Source organism: Nelusetta ayraudi, unplaced genomic scaffold, assembly GCF_046127955.1.
Source record: "Nelusetta ayraudi isolate G7.1 ecotype Tasmania unplaced genomic scaffold, CSIRO-AGI_Nayr_v1 ptg000027l, whole genome shotgun sequence".
Lineage (NCBI taxonomy): Eukaryota > Metazoa > Chordata > Actinopteri > Tetraodontiformes > Monacanthidae > Nelusetta > Nelusetta ayraudi.
This window is the reverse complement of record NW_027466077.1, coordinates 2,874,640-2,896,947: the sequence shown is the minus strand read 5'-3', so window position 1 is coordinate 2,896,947 and position 22,308 is coordinate 2,874,640. Positions and strand designations below refer to the sequence as shown.

The window sequence follows — 22,308 nt, the reverse complement described above, 5'->3', positions numbered from 1 at the left end:
CCGACCCTGTTGGAACCTTTGCAGCAGAATCCCTGTCTGCGCTCCAGATCGCTGCACAGCAACACTGTAAATGGACAAAAATGAACTGAAACATCTCAACACTTCCTAAATGGTTAGAAACCTTCTACAAACCTGGCACACTGTCACTTTTTAAGCATTGCCTTAGATTTATTATATTGTTTTTAACTGACTCAGATCTTTTTTTTTAATAAATAGTTCAATATGGCTCAAAACTGCAATGTTGATCTAACTGCTTGTAGTGCGATGACAATAAAGCCTGCTGTATTCTATTCTATTCTTATTGTGTGTCAGCATGCCTTTATAATTTCTGCATTGAGTCAGGTGACTGTCATTGTCTCCAGGCTGCAGCAGAGATCAAAGGTTAGAAAATAGTTACCATTATCCACATCGTCGTCTTCATTGTTATCAGTATTATTATCTTTCAGAGGCTATGTATCCTCATACGCATTAGTCCCTTGTTCCTCGGCCCCCGCTGCTCGGAGCCGCTTTGATTTACCGTGCAAAGACACAAACACCTTCAGCCAGAGTGACTGGATGACGTCGTAAAAAAAGATACGGCTCGGCTGTCGCCGTCGCCGGCCGCTCGGACAACAACGCGGCCGTGTTTTTCACCCCGTCAAACGGCCAATAAACTCCCTCGTGACAGGAGAGCAGCGCAGTATGGCGAGGAGGCGCCCCCCCCCCCCCCAACCAACCTTTACAGCCAGCTGAGTCTCAGCATTAGCAACTGTGCTATGCTAACGGTTGGGTTGCAGCGTGTCTATAGTCAGAACGGTTCTGCGCTGCACTGGGCCCAGCGCCAGCTGTCTTCTCTGATATTTCCTCTCTGACCTTATATGAAAAAAAAAAAAACAACACCACACATCTTAGCACCAGCTGTCGGCTGAATATGTCTCTTTGCATCACTAATGTACCTGCAGACATATGAGCCAGCCTGAGTCTTCAGTCTTCATGTGCCTTCCTCCAGTTCACCATCGCTGCTTCCACATCTCCACCTCGCGCACTTTTAGGGTGAATTACAATTCCTCCCTTAACCCTCAATCTCAACCCTCAATCTCAAAAATGCGCGCTCCCGCGAAGTGCGAGTGCTGTCCCAATTTTCAGAACGTCAAATTGAGGGACAAGTTTTAGGGCTGTATCGCCCTCAATATTGAGATTCTCCGGCACCACCCTTAGGAGTAAGGGCTACCCAGAAGGCATTGTGTATTTTCGCCAAGACATCTTAGAAAAATGGCGATGAGAAAAGCGAGCTACAAATGGAAGTATTTTCTTAGTTAATAAAGATATAAGTATTACAAAACCATTTTATTGTCTTAGTTTAAGACTTTTTTTTTTAGATTATTGACATCGTTGTTGCATAACATTTTTTTTTTTTTTACTTTACGTCCCGGCTTCACGTTACTTGTGTACCTCGCGTAGCAACGGAGGACTTCTTCTTTTTCGTCGTCTTCTTCTTCTTCTTCTTCTTCTTCTTCTTCTTCTTCTTCTCCTCCTTCTTCTTCGTCGTCGTCGTCTTCTTGACAGACTGGACGTAGCTTTGGCGTAAGGCCGCCCCCCACAGTCTGAAGACGTAACTGCACTTAAGGGGTGTCCCATTTCTAAGTCACAAGATAGCCCTTACGCTTATTTTTGAGGGCCAAGATTGAGGGCCAAAGATTGAGGGTTAAGGGCGAGGGTTGAGATTGAGGGTTAAGGGAGGAATTGGAATTGGCCCTTACTCTTACTTGTCTTGTCTTTACACATTGTCCTCGGGCTTTTAGGTCATTTTATATTTTATCTTATTGATTGTCCTACTTCTTCTATGTCTTTCTACTCCACTGTCTTATAGCTTTGAGATTATTTATTTATAAATAAATGGGAGAGGGTGATAATGTATGTTTGAGAGGATGGGGGTGGCTTTTAATTGACTGCAGCATTTCAGTGAAATCCTGTTTTTATCTTTTTCTATTTTATTTACTTTTATATTTTGTCAAGCACTTTGGGTTGCATGTTATTTACCAAAGGTGCTGTACAAATCAACTTTGATTTGATTTGATTTGAGAACGACGCCCCGCACCCACCCCCCGCATCATCCCCCCAGTCCCGCCCCCCCTCCCGATACATGATGTACTGTCTCCGCCTGCGAGTCCCTCTGTGTGCGACATTAGGAGCAAACAGCCATGTGGCCCAGAGTTACGTTGACTCACAGGGCTTCCAGGCCTACTTATATTAGCCTCTTGTGTGCTCCAGTAGCAGCACAGGCTGTCTCTCTCTCTCTCTCTCTCTCTCTCTCGCTCTCTCTCTCTCTCTTCCCCTCTGTCTGTCTGTCTCTCTCTACCTCCCTCTCGCCAAAGAATAATACATAAAAAACAAAAACAAAACCTTGACGTATACAGCGTCTGACAAGCATTTCTCGCTCGAGCTTGGAATATCAGCCGACCGTCGGCTGAATCGCTCCTTCCCCACTCGTTGCCGTTTTCGGGCCCACTCGGCTTTTAATGGAACAAGTTTTTTTTTTTTTTTTTAAATCAAAGTTATCGTCTGCGCCTTGGTGCGCAGCAAATTAGCAAAGTGAGAGATGGCGGTTGGGGGTGGGGGATTTTAGATGAGACCTGAAATAATTGAAGGTTTTAAAATCTTTTTTAGACCTCAAAGAGGTATCGCGGGCAGCCCTGTTAGTGCTGGTTTATACAGGCTTTGACCTGCTTTAAGTCTGAGTTCTCCTGACCACACACACACTCTCACACACACACACACACACACACACATGCACACACAGAGTTTCACGTCGCTCCGCGGCGGTTATCGTCCCCGCAGTTCAATTTGCGCCGACCTCTTGATCCCTCTGCCGTCCACCACTCCCCCCTTCACATTCACCAGTGGCGCCTCCCGCCCCCCCCCAACCTCACCCCTCCTCCACACACCCGCCCCTACCAAAGTGCCCCCCGAGGTCCAGTCCATTACTTCTTATCTCCTGCACTGTGGCTGCGGTAACATAATCCCTCCCACGCGCGCCCACCCACCCACAGAAAATACACACACACACACGCACGCACGCACGCACGCACATACACGCATACACACACACGCACGCACGCGCGCACACACTTGCCTTGCCCTCCCGCCCCCGTGGTGCAGTCGCGGCCCCGTCCACCAATCACGACGGTGGCGGCCGGGCCTTTATATTCCCTCTTCCATCTGTAGCTGGCACTATTGCATCACATTTGCTCGGCTCCCTTCTTCTTCTCCTCCTCCTCCTCCTCCTCGGCGGCCTCGCTGACACTCGCCGTTTCGCATGCCAACCCTGCTTTTTTTTTTTTAGCTCTCACCCAACACCCCACTTGTATTTCTCTTCTTTCTTCCTCCCTTCTTTTCATCTTCTCCCCGCCCTCTTTTTTTTCCTTCTCTGTGACCACGATCGCCCAAATCTCCCTTAAAAGCATTTCTACATTCGCACCGCCAGCCGACTGGTGCTGGCTGCCTCGTTTCGGATACATCCTTCACTCTGCTTCCCCTCTTCATCATCGCGCCGTCTCCTTCCCAAAGTTTCCCTCCATTAACTTATTTGCTCGACCATTTTGTCGCGTCCTACAACTCAACCCCCCAGCTGCCCCCACCCGGCTCCCCCTTTGCCGCCGCTCGCCCGCTAATGAAGCACGCAGACTGGGGACGGAGGAAAAAAAGAACGAAGAAAATGAAAAAGGAAAGCGTTTGGGGCAAAGGAGGAGGAGGAAAGATGGAGTGAACGTTTCCCATAGAGACGTGCCCTTCAGTGGCTGGCTGGCTGATTGATGACCCTGTAGCCATGTTGCATGATTAGTATGAAGGAGCCTTTTATAGCGCAGCGCGGCTTAGCTAGTGACCTCGCGGCACAACAAAAGACGAAGACAAAGTCCCCCCCCTCCACATCCCCGCCGCTACTCGTTCGCCGAACCCTTTTGCACGGCGCCGACATCTGTTTAAACAGCTGCGCCCGACCCATCTCAATTTAGACACTTAAAGCTAAATAACTAATGTGTTCTTGATTCGACACTCTTCACTCTCCTGCGTTCGCCCTGTAACTCGCTCTCTCGGCTGCTCTGCTCTCTAGGCAGGCTGAAAAAGCCACGGTCTTGAATTTGAAACGCTCTGTTGACTCAAAATGTTAAAAGTAAACAGGGGTGGGAGCAGCAGCAGGAAGAGGATGAGGAGGAGGAGGAGGAGGAATGGTACTTGGGATATGAGTCAGATTGTGACAAATAGTCACTACGGTGTGAGTGAGACGACGTACGCTGCAGCTATTCATCTTCCAGGGCGCCGCCTGCTAGTTCTCTGTCCGCAGCTTATTGGTTTTTTTCTCCTCGCTGTTTGGCACGGCCCAACACGTAAGCGGTGAAACGTAGTCGGCTCGAGAGGAAACAAGCACAAGAGCACACACACACACACACGCAGACGGCAGCAAACAGATGTGGTTGGCCTGGTCCAGGCCCTTTTTTTTTCTTCTCCTCTGCAGGTCACTGACAGATGGCAATGAGGAGGAAGTTGATGAGGGCTGTGCATCACGTCATGTGTAATATATATATATTTTTCTCTCAAGTCATCATCTACCTCATTGTGCTTCGCAGTCGGTAGAGATTTTATCATTCCGGTGAAATTAGTCTTTTTCTTATGGGCCGCTGGCAGCACAGGGAAGATTCCTGCAGATTGACCGACCTGCTTCTGAAATGTACAAGGGTTTTTTGTTTTTCTTTTGCTCTCCTCTTTTTCTTCTTTAATTAAAATCTGTGATTTTCCCTAGTCGCGCTCTGGTGCGTGTTCCTGCTGCACTGCACAGTTTGACCACCCCTTCCATTGCCTGCTCTCACAGTAATCTTTCCCTTAGTTCTCGAAATTGGAGCACATTATACATCTATAATGGATTCTGCATCATCCGACAACAAAGTGCTCTGTGCACGAGATAAAAAAAAAGAGAGAGAAGGCTGTAGGGAAAAAAAAAAAACGTTGGAAGAAAAAACTTGCACAATCCTCTTTTTTCCCCTTTATCCTCTTAAAATTCCATCGTTTTATCTGCGTTATTTTATATTCCTTTCATCCCTCCTTCGATCCTCTGAGCTGCACCGTCACTTTTTACAAGCACCTTAGGCCATGGAGCTCTTAGCTGAATGTGCCTTTTTTTGTTTTTTAACTTATGGGCTCTTGCTCGAACTCACTGTCTTCATTTGCATTGCATTAGCAACTAGCGTGGCCTCGTCACCTTCAAGAAACCTTTACACCATTTCACTATATCAACGCGGTGAGGCTCTTGGGGTTGACACTTCTGATTTATGATTGACATTGTCCAAACTGAAAATATTGTCTACATTACTATTTTATTATTACCATCAGTTCTTTTTAATTGGATGAATTAACTTTTGCACTGTGTGCTACCCGCTCTGACGTAAGAGTCGGCGGTGCTACGGTAGACAGAGCTGCTTCGTCTCTCTTTAAATACCGCTGCTGTGTCTCTGTGCTGCTACCACACGTTGTGCCTTATCTTTCTTTGTTAGGCAACAATTGCTGGCCAAATTGTGATTGAAAGAGATGGCTTTGTCAGAGATGAAAAATGCACACTTAACAGCAAGACCCTGAATACATTTGTCACCATAAAAAGCCCCCCATGCTGATTGATGAAAGCACAACACCTGGCGACGTGATGAAAAGTGAAATGAAGATCTATATTTTCTGGCAAAGTGGAAGACAGTCTTAGCACACAGACAATATTTCACCTTAATGTGTCACCCTTCTCACCGATTAGAGATATGATTAATAAAGCCATGTTTTTTTGTTTTGTTTTTTTTTTACAAGGGGGGAATTCACTTGGTGCCATCATCTTGCCATGTTAAAAAGTATCATGTTTCAGGTTTTCCTATTTTCTAATCTTATTCTTAAAGCTGCTGTTATTTTATTTAAGAACACGTTAACACTTTTTGTAAAAACTTGAGTCTCGATTGAATGTGTTGTTTTTTTTGTCAATCACACAACACAGTCTCTTGTAAAAACAGGAAATCAGTACAACCTATTACATCAAAAGGATGTAGTAACAAGAGGCATTGAGAGATGTAAATGATCCACTTCTGCGACATGATTCATTCTGCCTGAGTCATTCAGCACATGTAGGGTTAAAGCATAGCTGCAGCGTCTTGCTGCAGTGTCTAAAGCATTTGGCTGATGGTTACTGTATACGGCAGGAGGGGAAGCTAAAACAGGGAAAAAACATCTCTCTAAATGCGCTCTGTTTTCTTCCAAAAATCATTTTTATTGCATTTTATAACATTTGGCACAGTACAAATTCTTGGTGCTTTTACAAGATAAACCTCTAAAGATCATCACTGACCTTTGTTCGGCTTTGTTAAAGAAAGTCTTCTCAGTATAAATATTTTTTTTCTCCTCGTCACTGCATTCTTCGTAGCATGGTGTAAAAATCACACGGAATGCCCCCACCCACTTTTTTTTCTTTTTAAAACAAGACTACCCTCATTTGTCAAAGTCAAGACAGCATCTTAAACAACTCATTGTTTAAATAGAAGTTACAAGTTGGAAAATAGTTTCAATTTCTTTTTAATATATGTTTCTCTATCACCAGCCCATGGTAGGTTCAATTTGTCCATATATATATTTATATATATATTTATAAGCATGTACAACAAGAAATCATCAGTCTTTAGGTTTGCACTCTGTACAAAAAGTAGTTCCCATCAATTTTTTTTCTTTTTTTGTGCATTCTATTGCATGATTTTTTTTTATGAATAAATCATGATGGGTACAAGGGACAGGGATGGGTTGGGCCGTCTGGCTTTGAGACAGGAATAAGAACCCTCATGGCGGCCATTTTTTTCTTCTTCTTTTCTTTCTTTTTCTTTCTTTTTTTTTTTTTTTTTTTAGATCTGAGTCTCCTGCACCTTCTCCTTAGCGTGAGTTTTAATGACAAAGGGCTCAGCCATTGCCGTGACGTTGCTGGGCAAGGTTCGAGGCAAAGAGTTCCCAACATTGTTTTCTGTCCACTTAGCCCCGTGTCCACTTGGTTTGTAGGTGTTGTACTTGGGCTTCATGGTGCTGTAGTCCACTTTGTGGGGGTTGTAGTCCATTTTGTGTGGACTGTAATCAAGTTTCGGTCTCTGAGTGTGTGGACTAAAGTCAGACTTGAAGGCGCTGTAATCCACTTTTTGGGGACTGTAGTCGGTCTTGAAGGCGCTGTAATCGGTTGCAGTCTTATGCGGCGTGTAAGGATCCTTGGGTTTGTAGGTAATGTCAGTTTTAGATCTCTGAGCACAGTAGTCAGTTTTAGATTTAGGTTGAGTGCTGTAGTCAGGCTTGAATGGACTATAGTCAGGTTTAGATCTTGGATGAGTGCCAAAGTCAGGCTTGAAAGGACTGTAATCAGCTTTAACCTTATGCTGAGAATTGTAGTCTGATTTCAATGGGCTGTAGTCATGTTTTAGTTTTGGCTGGGTGCTGTAATCCCGTTTGAAAGGACTGAAGTCTGTTTTCTGCCTCGGGTGAGTACTGTAGTCTGGTTTAAAGGGACTGAAGTCTGACTTAGTTTTTGGATGTGTGCCAAAGTCTTGCTTGTAGTGGCTGTACTCTGCAGTGGGTTTGTGTGCGCTGTAGTCCTGTCTCAACTGGCTGTAGTCAGGCTTTGGTCTGTGAAGGCTGAAATCTGGCGTTGATTTGTGAGTGCTGTAATCTGGAATGAATTTGTGGCTACTAAAGTCCATATTTGGCTTATATGTGGTGTACTCAGCCTTTGGCTTGTGAAGGGTGAAGTCAGGCTGGGGTTTGTATTCGGCCTTGGGCTTGTGAAAGCTGTAGTCAGCCTTGTGACTGATAAAGTCCAGTTTGTGTATGCTGTTGTGGTCCCTAATCTCAGGTAACGTCAGCGCTGTCTCTTGAGCTGCCGACGCCGGCGGTGGAAGGTCGTCCTCGTCCACCTGGATAATCTCCACGGTGCGTGCAGCTGCTACGGTGCTCCTTTTCTGGTGTCTCTTCCGCAGTTTGTAGAATGCGATGAGCATGACGGCCGCCAGCAGTGTCACGGCCACGAAGCAGCCTATGATAATTTTAGTGGTCTTCATCACCTCATCAAGACTCGTGCCAGACCTGCCTGGCTTGCTGGTGGCACCTTTGGGTCCCGGTGCTGCGGATGGCTTAGCTGCCCCGAGCGAACTGCCAGTGCTTTGCAGCAACACAGTCGGCGTGGACATGAAGGCCGGCTGATAGTCTGACGGGGAGGCCGCTGTAGTCGTTAGTCCAAGGCCTACCCCTCCCCCAGCAACCCCGGCCCCTGCAGCAGCTGTGGTGGTTGTGGTTGTTTGAGACTTTGGCATCTCTGTGGTTGGCCCCAACACCTCAATAGTAACTGTGGTAATATAACTCAAATTAGACGTGTTCAGCTCAGCCGCGCTCACGTTGAGGTATGCCGAGGCGTTGGAGTTCCCGGCCGCATTGGACACCATGCATGTGTAAGTGCCTGTGTCGGCTGCCAGGACGTTGGAGAAATTAAGAGTGCCGTCATTAAGCACCGATATTCTCGGGTGGCCAGATGCATGTGTCAGTATAGTCCCGTTGGGCAGGAGCCAGCGCACCGAAGACATTGGGGCCGTGCGGCAGCGAAGGTCAGCGACTCGCCCTGCCGAGATGTTCAGATCCCTTGGTGCGTCTGCGATGAACGGTGCCGAACACTGGACGGCAGCGCCCTCGCCCCGCTCCACGTCAACCAGCTGCCGACCCCTCATGCTGGCGGGCGAGTGACAGCGTCCACAGCAAGTAGAATTTGTCGGAATTGACTCTCTTAGCCACTGCGCAAGCCAAACGGCTTCACAGCCACAGTTCCAAGGGTTGTGATGGAGATGGAGCTCCACCAGGTATCTCAGTGGTGAGAACAGGTCGTGTGGCACCGTACTCAGGTTATTATGGGCAAGGTTAAGCTCCACCAGTGAAGATAGGTCGTCAAATGCATTTCGCTCTATCACTGTTATTTGAGAGTTCATCACCCAAAGCTTCTTCAGTGAACGCAGGCCCATGAAGGAGCCTGGCTTTATCTCTGTAAACTGGTTTTCAGAAATCTCGAGCTCTTCCAGGCCCCTGAGGGGACTCAAGTTTGGCAGATCACCTTTTATGTTGCACATGCCCAAGTTGAGGTACTTGAGGTTTTGTAGGCCCTCAAAAGCTCCTTCTGAGATGTACTCTAGCTTCCGCAACTCTCCAAGGTCCAGCCGCATGAGGGAGGGCACCCGGTTGAAGGCGTACGAGGGGATACTTTCAATAGGGTTGTTCCTCAGCCAAAGCTCCCTTAATTTGGACAGATACTCAAAGGCCCCACTGGGCACCACTGTCAACCGGTTGTCAAACAGCTCCAGTGTGTTGAGGCTGGTTAGTCCGTTAAACGCGCCCACCTCAATCTGCCTGATGGCGTTGCGCCCAAGCTGGAGCACCTCAAGGTGGTGCAGGTGGCGGAAGGAGTCAGCCTGCACCGCCTCGATGGCGTTCTCCATGAGATTGAGGTGTCGCGTGTTGGCAGGAATGCCTGGGGGCACACGGGTGAGGCCACGGCGGGTGCACACTACCTTCCCCTGCTGATTACTGCAGGAACACTGCGGTGGACAGCCTTGGGATCCCTGAGACACCGCCGCCCCCGCCAAGGCCAGGGAGGCGCTGCTCCACGCTCGCGCCATCAGGAAGACTACACAGAGCAGGGCGGCTTTCCTGGCACGATGCACAGCTACCCGCCCCAGGAGACTCATGATGTGGCACGTTCATAATTCAGCATCATCTGGGGGGGAGGGGTTGGGGTGATTTTGGGGGTGGTGTGTGTCGGGGTGGGTGATATGGGCTTAAAGGACGGGAGAAGTAACTGGATTTCTGGTGAGTCGTTTTACCGAGAAACGGTTTTAAGAGAACTAAAGAGGATAAAGGGAGGATGTGGGAGTTTGCGGTGGTGGCAAGAGGATTTGACCTGTCCTCAATTAGGCAATGATTTTTTTTCCCCCCTTTTCTCTCTGAACTGTGCTCAAGGGCAGAAAAAGAGAGGCGGGTAGAGTGGGCTGCCTCCTCTGCAACGTGTGTATGACAAGGACATCATGGCAAGAGAAGTAATTAAAAGACTGGATTATCAGACAGGGAGGAGAAGGTGTTACAGATGGATGCAAAATAGGGTTTGAAACACTGGAACACCTACCTCAAGTTATTATTACAGGTCCGTGAATTGAGATCTATAGCTTCCCTCCCGGTTCGCAACCAGAAAGCTGTGGTATTCACATCAGAAACATGTATATCCCAAGAGCAGTAAAGAAAGCCTTTTTTTAAAGTATTTTTTTTGTTTTTGTCAAAACATGTCTCAATGCCAGCCAGGGGGTTAAACCAGAGTTAAGATTGTAAATCCACACATCCAAAGAGAATGGTTTCAAGGCCCTTTTGTGAGTCACTTTTTCAAACCCCCTTTTCCTCGATTAAATGAAGAAAGAAAAAAAGGAAAAAAAAAGATTGAAGATAGGAATCCAGTCAGGCTCCCGGAGCAGCAGCAGCGCTGCTCGCCCGCTCGCTCGCTGGCAGCTCCTCTGCTCTCGCTTGTCCTTGGAATCCGGCAGCTGATCCCCTTCCTAGACGCCTTATCCAGGTCTCCATAGCACACGGCCACGACGCAAACATTCAGTGCACAATTTTTGTTTGTTTGTTATGCCACCACAAAACAAAAAGGAGGGGAAAAAAAGCAAGGGAGGTAGGTAGGTAGGTAGGCGGAGAGGGAGGTGGTGGGGGGTCAGATTGGAGTCTCACTCTCTCTCTCTCTCTCTCCCTCCCTCTCTCGAGTGAAAATTCCACAGCCCTTTTCAGTTCTTTGCCTTTTGTGTCGCTCCAGGGGAGAGCTTGGCCAACTGGCAATTTAGAAAAAAACACACAAAAAAGAAAAAGAAGGAAAAAGCCGACCCCTGTCCTCGCTGTATTCCTCTCTTCACTTTTGACTTTTGCTCAGTCTCACGGTCCTTGTCCTCTTTTTTTTTTTGCCGACTGCCCCCCCACACTTCAACCCTTGATCGGCGTGGCGACGCGTCCCCTTGAAATATCGTCTCCTCCTCCTCCTCCCCCTCCTCCTCCTCTTCCTCCTTTACCTCGAGGAACGCTTGCAAAAAAAAGAAAAAAGGGCTACGCGCCGCGCACCGTCTTCATCAGCGGCGTCTTTCTCCTCTTTAACTGGCCGCGACGAGCTCCTCCGAGGTCGGCGGCTCCGGACGCAGCAGCAGCAGCGGCGGCGGCGATTGAAAACGCGCACACACCATCCCTGCGGAAGGAAGCGTGCGCAGCGGCGGCAGTCGCAGGCAGGCGCGCGCACACGGCAGCAGCTGCAGCCTGCCTCCCTTGCACTTCCCAATAATCCGTCAATTTCTTTAGAGAGGCGGAGGAGGGTGGGGGTTGGAAGAGTGCAGGTGGGGGTGGGGGGTAGCCGCCGAGAGGAGTCGGGGGTGGGGGGGTGTCGTAGCGCTGGGTTGAGAGAGAAAGAAAGGAGAGAGAGAGAGGAGGAGGGGTTGCGCGCAATTTTCCTTCCTCTCCCCCGGCTTGTTTCTATTTTCTCTTTTCTCTCTTGTTTTCCCGGCTCTCTTCCTCTTCTTCTCCTCTTTTTCGTCTTCTTCCTCTTTTTTTTTTGCTGCCACCCCGCTCCTTCCTCTCTTGCGTAGTCTCTTTTTTTTTCTGTTGCCAATGCAGCGTCCGAGGGAAGAGGAGTGAGACGGAGGCAGCGGAGTGCGCCGGCGACGGAGCGGCTCGCGGGCGTGACGTTAGTGCTCGCGCCGATGTGGAAAGGATCCGTCGTAGCGGCAGTGAGAGAGAGAGAGAGAGGAAGAGAGAGGGAGAGAGAGAGAGAGGGAGGGCGAGAGAGAGAGGCAGGCAGGGAGGGAGGGAGAGAGGGGGAGCGCGCGCATTGGCTCGGGTTCCTCTCTCTCACTCACTCCGTCACTCTCACTATCTCTCTCTCTCATTTTCTCACCCTCTCTCTCTCTCTCTCTCTGTCACTCTCGCTATCTCTCCCCCTTCATTCTCTTACTGCCTCCCTCTCCCGCACACTCTCTCTCGCCTCCCTCTTGCTCTCGCTCTGCAGTGTCCTAAGGTAGTTGTGTGAGCTCAAAGCACTCAGACCCCTTTAAAGATCGGCCTTGTCCCCCCCTCCCAAAAAAATCCCAAGCAAACCAACCAACCACACGCACAGTTTGCTCCCTCTTGTCCTCCCGTGCTCCTTTTTGTTTGGGTTTTCTTTTTTGTTTTTTTGTTTTTTCTTCTCTTGGTCTTCTTAAAAGTGAATGCGTGCGCTGTCTCGTGTTCTGTGGCTTTTCTGGGTCTTTTTGTGGCTCGGGGGGGAAGAGACAGAATGCCATGATGTACGGCGGCTCCCCAAACCCCCGCCCCCCCACCAGCTTTAACCCCTCCCTCCCCTGAAACGATCTGCCCAAACTGAAGAGTCTTTTCATGTAGCAGTGAGTCTGTCCTCAAAACCCTCCCTGCTGGCTTCCAGTGTCTCAGCATTACCTCTCAGTCTTCACCTTCTTCTCTCTTTTCACTTTGTTTTCACCTCATCAATTTCCTTTTTTTCATAAAGGGACTCAATAGCTGGGTTTACATTAACCCTAGAATTGCACAAAACCTAAATATCGCAATATAGAAATAGTAGTGGAAACACCTAAACTTTAATAAACCTCTCAAATATGGCTAAAAGGTTTTGATGAGGTGGTTTTTCAGAAGTATGGCTATAGAGGTTTATGGCAATGAGTAAATATGCATTTACACGTCAGCAGGCGTGACGTACGGAGACACGTGACCACTTCACTTCAAGTGAAAATGGCGCGTTATGTTTGGACGGAGGAGGAGACAGACAGCAAATCACTATTGTACTTTATGGAAATTTTATTTAGCCAAAAACTAACGGCAACACAGCTTATGACTATTTCCCCATCACTGTTCCACTGGCCTAAAGGGACTGTTGGTGTGGGTTTTTTTTTTTAAATCATTTTAATCTCCCGCCTCGGGTATTAGAGATACACAGAAATGTGAAAATAGTCTCAATTGAATTTGGCTGAGATCTCAGCAACATAATCCTGAGGTGCAAATTGGAGACTTGGAATTGTGTCCACGGGGAGACATTTGTCAGCTTTATCAGCTCTTTGGTCACCTGTGACTGGCCGATATGTGCAAATATAGAAATGTGAGACCCACATGGGAGCAAGAGCAATTCCCCTCTTTGTTGACTTGTGCGAATATCATGATCTACTGCTTGATCATGACTTGTTAGTGGGCTGTCGGTGTCAAAATTTGACTTTCAAACTTCAAACGGTTTGAAAAGGACATCTAAAAATACATGTCTGTGATGAAATAAAAATACCAACATTGGTGACTGGAAGGAAGTTAGTCTGTGATGCTTGATGGAACTGTTTCCAGCTGGGCAGGCCGTTGGATGGCACTAAACAGGTGGAGCTTAAGCCTCGATTCGAACCTCAGCCGTCGTTCGGTGGTGTCACACAACCGTAAAGGTCACGTGCGGGGAAGCACGCCGGCTCGCTCTTTTCACGTCTCTGTCACAGTGCAGGAGGCGGAGCCAACGCTGTCCCGCCTTCTCGCCACCTCCAGCTTTTAGAGTCCAGGCCTCGCTTCCATTACAGCAGGAGGCAGCGTGGGCATTGATGATTAAAGTCAGCCGTGACAGTCCTTGCAGGTGTGTGTGTGTGTGTGTGTGTGTGTGTGTGTGTGTGTGTGTGTGTGTGTGTGTGTGTGTGTGTGTGTGTGTGTGTGTGTGTGTGTGTGTGTGTGTGTGTGTGTGTGTGTTCTTTTTTTCTGTATCGGCGCTGGAGAAGTAAGCACGAGACAGACACAGCGAGCGGCAGGAGGAGAGAGCGCGGCAGCTAGAAAAGGTCACAGTGCCTGTAGCCGACGACGACGCTATTCCCAGCGGCATGGGAGCGCAGAGCCCAACTCTTACATTACACACACACACACACACTCGTCCGCACACACTTTCTCCTTGACTTCCGTTGCCGTTTGAATACCAATGGGCTTCGGCGAAGAAGCACGTTTAACAAAGATGTGGCAGCCACACGGGAGTGGAGGGGGTGGGGGAGGGGTGTGTGATGGGGGTGGGGGGCGGGCGGGGGGGTTCAAGGGGGGGTTTCCTTTGCGCAGCTATTTCCTCCCCGTCTCCACTGGGATCCCCCCGACCCGCATCCACCGCAGCGTGCGCGGCGACATCAAACGAACAGAGATGCGGATTTTTCCGCGTCCTCCTCAGCGCATCGGTTGAACATGGGAAAGTAGGCTGCCATAGAAGTGCACGGCACAGCAGCAAAAGGCGGCAGCATCGGTGGTTTTATTGATCCGGCTGCAGGCCCGGGCATGCGCTTTTCAGGCGGTGGGATTATCGATGGATGCAGGAGGTGGGGGAAAAATCTGATGCGCTGCAGTGTTGCGACCGGCCTGTCACATGTTGCCTGGTGAACTCTGTTTTATTTATCTTTTTTTATTGTTGCTCTTCCTTCTACTATGGGGAGAGCCTGGCCTGGGTCACGCCCTGCCAAGCTCGCCCCGATGGTCCACTGGCCAACCAACACACGCTCCGCCCTCCACGCATGATAGTTTGATCCCAGCCCAACGTTTCCTTGACGCTCAGCCAAAACTCAGGTTTTTTTCCTCTTCCAGGTTCGGCCGTGGCGGCTGCGTCCGTGGGCGCCACTCCGAAGTCCTCTCTTCTCCCGTCTTTGGCAGAGCTTGCACTCTTTTTCCACGCTGTTTCTATTTTATTTCATTTATTTATTTTCCAAAACCTGGTTTCAGTTCTTCTTTTATTTCGACTCGATTGTTGCCCTGTGCGTCCGTGCATCATGCGTCAGGCTGCTGCACCTCCAGGACACCGCTCGCTGACGAGCTGTCACATCTGCGGGACCTTCATGCGTTTTCTCGCCAGCACTGTGACCCCGCCGACCTCCCCTGCACGCTCCCACTTCCACCACCACCACCGCCCGTCATGCCATGCCATGCCTTGCCACCCCGAGGCTGAATGGAGCGGCCGGGTGTGGTTTGGGGGTACCGCATGACCCACTTTGAGTTGTCAGCCGGTATGTTTAACGGGTGCCCGCAAAACGGGGTAGAACCCCCTCCACCTCCTCCCCCCTCTCCATCCCCGAGGTGAGCGCCGGCCAATCTGGGCTGTGGCCAGTCACATGTAGGTCAGCAGCCTGTGTCTGTTTCTTTTTGTTTTTTTCCTTTTGCGCTCGCGTGTGCCTGTCGGTGGTTCCAATTGGGTGAACGGTGGCCCCGCACCCCGTTAAAGGGGCAGCGTTGCATTGTGATGGAGATACTCCACCAGTCAAAGGTTTGTGACCAGTTTGGATGCACCTTCCCATACAATTTTTTTTTTTTTATCTTTACAACTTTATACACAGTTGATATGTACTGAACACAAATATATGAGCAGATATATGTAATAATGCAGCAAAGAAAAACATGTTAAATAATTCTAAATATAAACATGTCTGAGTTATCTTAGACTTTTATTGTTTCCTACATAATTCCTTGTGTATTCATACGTAGTTTTGATGCCTTCAGTGAGAAACTGCAATGTCAATAGTCATGAGAATGAACGTAAACACATTAGATTCATAGTGTGTGTCCAAACTTTTGACAGTTAGTGTAGATCGATTGACAGCGCTGCCATCTTTGCCGGGATCAAGGACTTTCGGCCTCAGTGACTGCGTGCGTGTGCGTATTTTTAGCGCGCGGACTGATATCATCGCCCGAGCCCGGCTACAGCGTCCTGCTTAGCGTTCCTTCGTTCGTTCGTTCGTTCCTTTGGCCGTCCCGTTGGTAGTGTTTGCGCGTGTCCTTCCCGCAGATTGCAGAACGTCCGATGCATCCTCGGTCGACATGCTCACTCGCGCTGAAGTAATCTCACTCTGGGTGACCGACAAACGGGCCTAAACCAAGGGCGCTGTGACCTTGAGGCAAACGTCCATGTGATACGAAGGACTCGGCTGCTCTCTTTCCCCATTTTCATTTCATTTTTTGGGGAAATTCATACCACAGGTGTGGACAGAAATTCCTTTTGAGGTGCTTATATTTCCTTCCCTGCCTCTCGTTTATCATTGCTCTCAAAGACACACAAACAGATGATATGTCGACATATGGGACATGATAGCAGGTTGTAGCGTATATCATCGACTCCCACACGCCCGCTGCGGTTTTATCTCGTACCTGCCGAGATTCGCCGTCTTCTCCTTCTGACCTTGACAAACCCTGAGAATTCTTTTATTTATGAAGACGTCATCCCTCGTTGAACCTGTGAACGTGTTTTTTTTTTTCTCCTCGTATTTACGGCAACACGAATGTAGAGGGTTTTTTAATGCAAATGAACCCAGTCGTCTTACTCCAGATTCTGGTAATGAGTCATTTTCTCTTGTTTCCCGAGAAGATGTCTTCCTTTGTTGCCTCATTTAATCTCTTCCTACTCTCAACATGTCCCTTTCACTTTCTACTCTCTTCCCTCTCCTCCCTTTTCCTCCCCTCCCCCTTTTCCTTACTCTTCGTCGGTGCTAAATTTATGTCACCCTTAGTTCCCCTCATCCTTTCTCTCCTCTACTTTGCCATTCTCTTCACTGCGTCGCTCTTTCTTATGCTCTTTCTTCTCCCGCTCGCTCTAAAATCTCCTCTAAATCGTTCCATTGGACCTCCGTTTCCGGGCCTATCCTCGGTAAATTGTTATTTGTTTGTGCAGCGTGCGTTCAAATGCTGATCTGACAGGAGAGCACATTCTTAAGTGGGGCCAATTTCAGGTCATGGCAACTGAGGACACTGGTGAAAGATGGATGTCTTGCAATTTCGGTTTGAACCTGCTTCTCTGTGTGTGTCACTCAACTAATGAGCTTTAATAGTTCAATGCAACTGGGTGGAACTGTTTATTTCCCCTCAAATTACTACAACACACTGTTTATTTTCTATTTTAATGAAATTATAACGCCGAGCAGGTGATCCAGACACGTCCTCCCCACCGCTCAGTGTTTCCTAACGGTATGCTAATGCCCTTCCTGACGTGCCATTGGTCAGCTCGGCCTCATTGAGATTCGAGAGGTGCCCCCACCCCTCCCCCACCCACGTGCGTTCATCACCGCGTTGCCTTCCCGACTGTCAGCCGGCACTGGATGGATGTCTCATTTTGGGAGCGTTGTGAAGGTGGAAACGTAGTAATTCACTGCGGGGGGGGGGGATCAGCGCGGATCAGCGAAATATCTCCAACCACGACACCCCCCTCCACTCCACCGCCCCCTCCACCCCACCTCTCTCAGCCTTGTTTGGAACAAAAGATGCCGATCTCATCCAAATGGGCGGCCTCCTCCTTCCTGTTTGTCTGCCATTAGTACGGACAAAAGCAGAATTTCTAGTTGGTGAGACAGGTTTGTATTTGCACTGCTTCTAGACATCACGTTTCACCTAATTGTTTCCGCCGGGAGGGCAGGAACAAAAATAACAGTGGAAACAGCGGTTTACTCCGCGCAGCGACAAAAGCTCTCAGCGCTTAGTCACGCCTCTTTTGAGAACGTACAGATGATATGAAATCCCTTTAACTCAGACTCCCCCTCTCTTGCCCAGTGTGATGCCGTGACCTTGAAACGTCCTACCCCATTCAACAAATCGCAGTGACAATTATCTGCTTCATGCCACTGTTTGAGGCCAAACTGTTAATCCCTCAATCTCCATCAGGCTCCATGTAGCGCAGGATTAGCCCGTCATTACACCCACACAGAGGAAAAAAAAGAATGAAAAGGCTATTTATTTATTTATTTATTTCCCCCAAGTTGACCTGGCCACACCCCGACTAAACAGAGGGATCAGACTGTTTGCGATTACCGGTAACCTTTATTTTTTTTCTGTCCTCGTCGTTTTCTTCTTTTCTTCCAACAACTTTTTAAACATGCTTCCAATTACAGCGTCTGCGGTCGCCCGCCCGTCTGTCTTATCTGTGGGCAAATGAACCATCTGCCGACAAATAAAAACAAAATAACGAGAAGCGCCGTAGTCAAGTGCTCTTTTAAGGACGCTCTCCTACAAAGCTGCACTCTGTAAAAGGGAGTTTTTGTAGCTACAATAAGAGCCACCGTCGTGGTGGTGGAGGACGAGGAGGAAGGGGAAAAAAGTTTGAACAGTGCGAAGATGCCGTTTAAAGGCGTGTCTTTTTTTGCATTGTGGTCTATTAGAAAAATGCTTTTTGGCTCCACAGGATTTTATTGCTGCAGTACCTCAAGTGGCCACTGGGAAAAATCGGTGCAATGCCATATTGCCAGTCCGGTATCCAGTTCTTCTAATACATCCATCGTCTCTCTGTGCTCATTTGTTTAACATCCTCCACCGCTTTGCCCCCAAACGTGAGATTTAAAGGGCCGAGCGTCGTGGGTCTAATCTGCGGGTGCAGCCAGCACGACCCGCACCCTCCCCCCAACAATGCAACACTCAGGCTGCTGTCCAGTCATGCAGGAAGGAAAAAAAAGGGACACAAGTTGCCGCTTAGATCAGCGATGCCCACTCATGGACCCTGAGTCTCAGGGAGGTAATGTGAGAGATTAGAGCTTGTGGCTGATCTTCAGTCCAGACCCAGCAGCCTTCCCTAAATATGTTATCCAGCCGGGGGAAATCCCCCCGGAGGCGGGGCCAAGGCCCTGGGCGGGGGGTTGGTGGGGGGCTTCTGTTGAGGAGGAAGCAGCAGGCAGCACTTTCTAAATTGCAGTCAATAACACAGCGGTCCATCCTATTAGAGCCGGTCCTCCCACGCAGCTCGCCTGCTCGGAGCCTCCGAGGAGAGCCGAAGGGAAGCGGCGAGTCGATGGAGTTCTCCAAAGCCCCTCCCACGCCTCAGTGACGTCGTGCGTTATGTGGGCGTGAAAATGGGGGATGGTGGTCCTAGGATGACGGCCATCGCCGATGACAATATATCAAGGCACTGTTGCACAATTTTTGTCTCGCCAGTAATTGCGTTGCCATCATTCACCGACTCCGTCTCCTCACTTGCTCCCCCTCTTGGCAGGGATGGGAGTTAGCGCATGCTCGTGTTGTAGTCAAGACCTCACCAACCAAGACATTATGAAGACTAGAGAGTATCGACATATTTTTATATATATTGAGACATTTTGACTTGGAGACCGAGACAAGACTTTATATATCAAAGAAAAATAACAACGAAACGGAAAGAAAATTACCAGTATCTTTTTTTTTAATTCAAGTTTGCTTCTAAATGGAACAGCAACATCTCTTTTCAGCAAGGTATATTTTAATAATTTCCTGAAACATTTTGCTGCTTTGCCAACTATTTTGAAGCATTTTCAAAAAAAACACATTGCTTCATAAAATCAAAAAAGAAAAAAAGAAAAAAAGAACTAGGAATAAGGGGGGATCATTGTAGTGTTGACTGAGTCCTGACCGGTCTTGATCAATAATCCTGAGTCTGTCCTGTCCAAGACTGAGACGAGACTGAATAAAAGTGCTGTTGAGTTTGAGACCGAGACCCTCAAAAGGCCGGTCTTGAGACCAGGACCAGTCTCGAGGACTACAACACTAGCCCACGCTCCCACTCTTGGCGAGTCGACAGGGTGGGTGGTGGGGCTTATCTGGCGCTGATGGACCTCACATGGCAGCCGTTTGCAGCGGCTCCCATTTCCAAGATGTTTACTTATGTATGCGAGTGGCGGAGGAGAATTAGAGATGTATAATTAAAATCGCAAAAGGCTGGGGATGAATTAAACAAACGTGACTTAATGCCCTGAGCTCCGCCGCGCTAAAGTGCCTCTCTTTTTCTTTTTTTTTTCCTTTCTCCTTCTGTTGTGTGAAATCTTGCTAATGTCGGCATATCTGGGACGCACACTTGCACACACAGCCGTATTTTTGCCTTTAATCCCTTTTCACATGTTAGCACTTCTACATAGCTTTGGGGATTAAAAAAAAAAGCGGGCGAGGGCAGCCCCCGCGTGCCGAGCCGAGGCGAGCGGTGGATGGAGAGGAAATCAGTCACTGGTTGGAGGCGGTGGCAAAGGGAGGGGGCGGCAGAGGGGTGGAAAAAAGGTCGACATCCGGCTGACACCAGCTCTCGCCCGTGTGTTGATGCATGTGCAGCAACCTGGCGTAAATTGTATCCGAAACTGATGACGACTAAATAACGCTGTTACCGGCTAAAACATACGCACGGCGCGAAACAAGCGTGCATGCTGCGTCTGGGAGGGAGGGAGGGAGTACTTTTCTGGCTCGCTTCTGCTGAGGAGACCAGGAGGAGAACATGGGATGTTTTTATGTATGAACATATATATTTATATATATATACATATATGTATATAGATATTTTTTTAATTCGATCAGCTGCAATTTTGATACTAGAGTGCTGATGCCCTGCTGGTTCTGGTTGGGAAAACATGCATGCATTTTTTTTTTTTTTTGTCTTATCACATAAATCACAGCAACATTTGGCAGCTGACTGGTTCCAATATGTTTTTATACTGCTCGTGCTCACTTCCTGGTGTCCCTGCCCTCCCCTCAATGACTTCAATCCGGGTCGCTCGCGCTCCAGCTGTAACCCCCCCCATCCCCCTCTGTGTTGTGCGTGGCCCAGTTTTTTTCCTCCCCCCCCCACCCCATCTCTCATAATCACCCCTCACCCACACATAGTTCTGCTTTGACACATGGATGAACAGTTGTAATTTCCCAAGGCGGACATTGATTTCACTTTCATTTTCCTGTCACTCATTGTTGACACCACTGAAAATTATCATTCCGGCTGGGAGGCCTCTTCCAGCCTATTTCAGCGGCTTACTAAGTGTTCGACCACAACAAACAGTGTAAGCATAAACACAGTCTCAAACACAGTCTGGGTTTTTTTTTTTCGGTGTACTTTGCAAATTAGCTTAATATGCAAAAAGGCTTTGGCGTGACCGATATGCCTCCTTATTCGCCACTTTGCTTGGCCGTAAGTGGCCTGCCTGTTTGCCTTTTTAGTAGTTTGGCATAACGAGATAAAACAGAGCTGGTGTTGACGGGAAGTGGGGCTGCCAGAGGAACTGTGCTTTATAGACATTGAGCGTCTTTGTTTGTCTTTTAACGGAAGAGCCCTTTGGCCTGCTGCTGCTCAGCTCCTTGCTTGTCCCGTGTTAAAGCACTGCACCCTTCTCGTTTTTTTGCCCTTTGTATTATTAAACGCTCCCATTTTTCACCAGCGTGGCTTTTCACAGAGCCAGACTTTCAGCGCTGTCATTCTGAAGCCTCGACTCAGATGTGCTGATGTTCATTCACAAGGCTTCGCAGCTGAGCGGTGCTAAAATGAAGAAAGACAGAAATCTCAAAGTGCCTACATATGCATTTTAATACGCAGGTTTTGTCTGCGGGAGAAGCTTTTTGCTGACTTCACAGTCTGGCCTGTCTTCGTCTTCCAGGGCTGCCGTTTGTTTTCCCTCGTCGTTTGTCGCCGCGCCGTCATCCGTCTGTTGGCGGCTCAGCTGCTGGCAGCAATAAAGGGCTAAAAATTGATGAAAGCACCGAGAGGTAATGGTTCGGGAAACAATCAAGTGGCCACCGAATCGTAAGTTGTTGGAAAACGCGGCAACGTCACCATTTTCAGTCGGTTCTGCTCTCCGTGCCCCCCCCCCCCCCCCCATCGAACTCGTCAAAGTTCACGCTTAAAAGCAGCTGTGTTACTGTCCTCAATAGACCCTCCTGCTGTAGAATGAAAAGTAAAAAGTAAGAAGAAGCGGTAAACTCAAACTATTGTGTTTTCATTTGGTAGCAGACTTAATAAATATCAGTGGCTCCATGGTTCTTGTTTTTGTCCTAGTATCAAAAAAAAAAAAGAATCGAGCCAACTTCAGAAAATGTTGCTTGCAGTCCAGAAGAAGCCGGACTTGAAGGGAAAGCGGCGGCAATGTCGATTGATTGGCGCTCGGTCCGTGTCGTTGCTGAGGGAACGCGTTCAATTTAACGCCATACATCTATATATATTTCAAAAGGGTTTTACTTGAGTTATAGCCAGCGGTGATCACACGCCGGATCGCTTTATTGAATTGTCCGCCTGGGCTTTTTACAAAGCATTTATATTTAAGTGCTGTAATAAGTTCTATAAAGTTTGAAATCTGCCCTTCTTTGACGAATGAAAAGCACTTTTCCCTCCTCCTTTTTCTTCCCTCGGTCGGCGTCTTGCCTGCATCTCTCCAGCTCTTTCCCTCTGCTGGCTGTGCATTCGTAGCAGGTCCTCTCCGACGTGACGCTGATTAGCAGCAAACACATTTCCATAGTCTTGTG

General features: G+C 48.4%; 2 protein-coding genes across 2 annotated transcripts in view; one reads left to right on the top strand and one right to left on the bottom strand.

Annotated features, from left to right (window-relative positions):
• Positions 1-22,308, top strand: part of snd1 (staphylococcal nuclease and tudor domain containing 1) — a 158,418-nt gene that overhangs the window by 70,987 nt on the left and 65,123 nt on the right. The gene's annotated exons all lie outside the window — the stretch shown is intronic.
• On the bottom strand, positions 6,246-11,794 carry lrrc4.1 (leucine rich repeat containing 4.1). The gene has a single exon (XM_076030098.1). It carries the CDS (start codon positions 9,756-9,758, stop codon positions 6,897-6,899), a length of 2,862 nt encoding a protein of 953 aa, XP_075886213.1. The 5' UTR covers positions 9,759-11,794; the 3' UTR covers positions 6,246-6,896.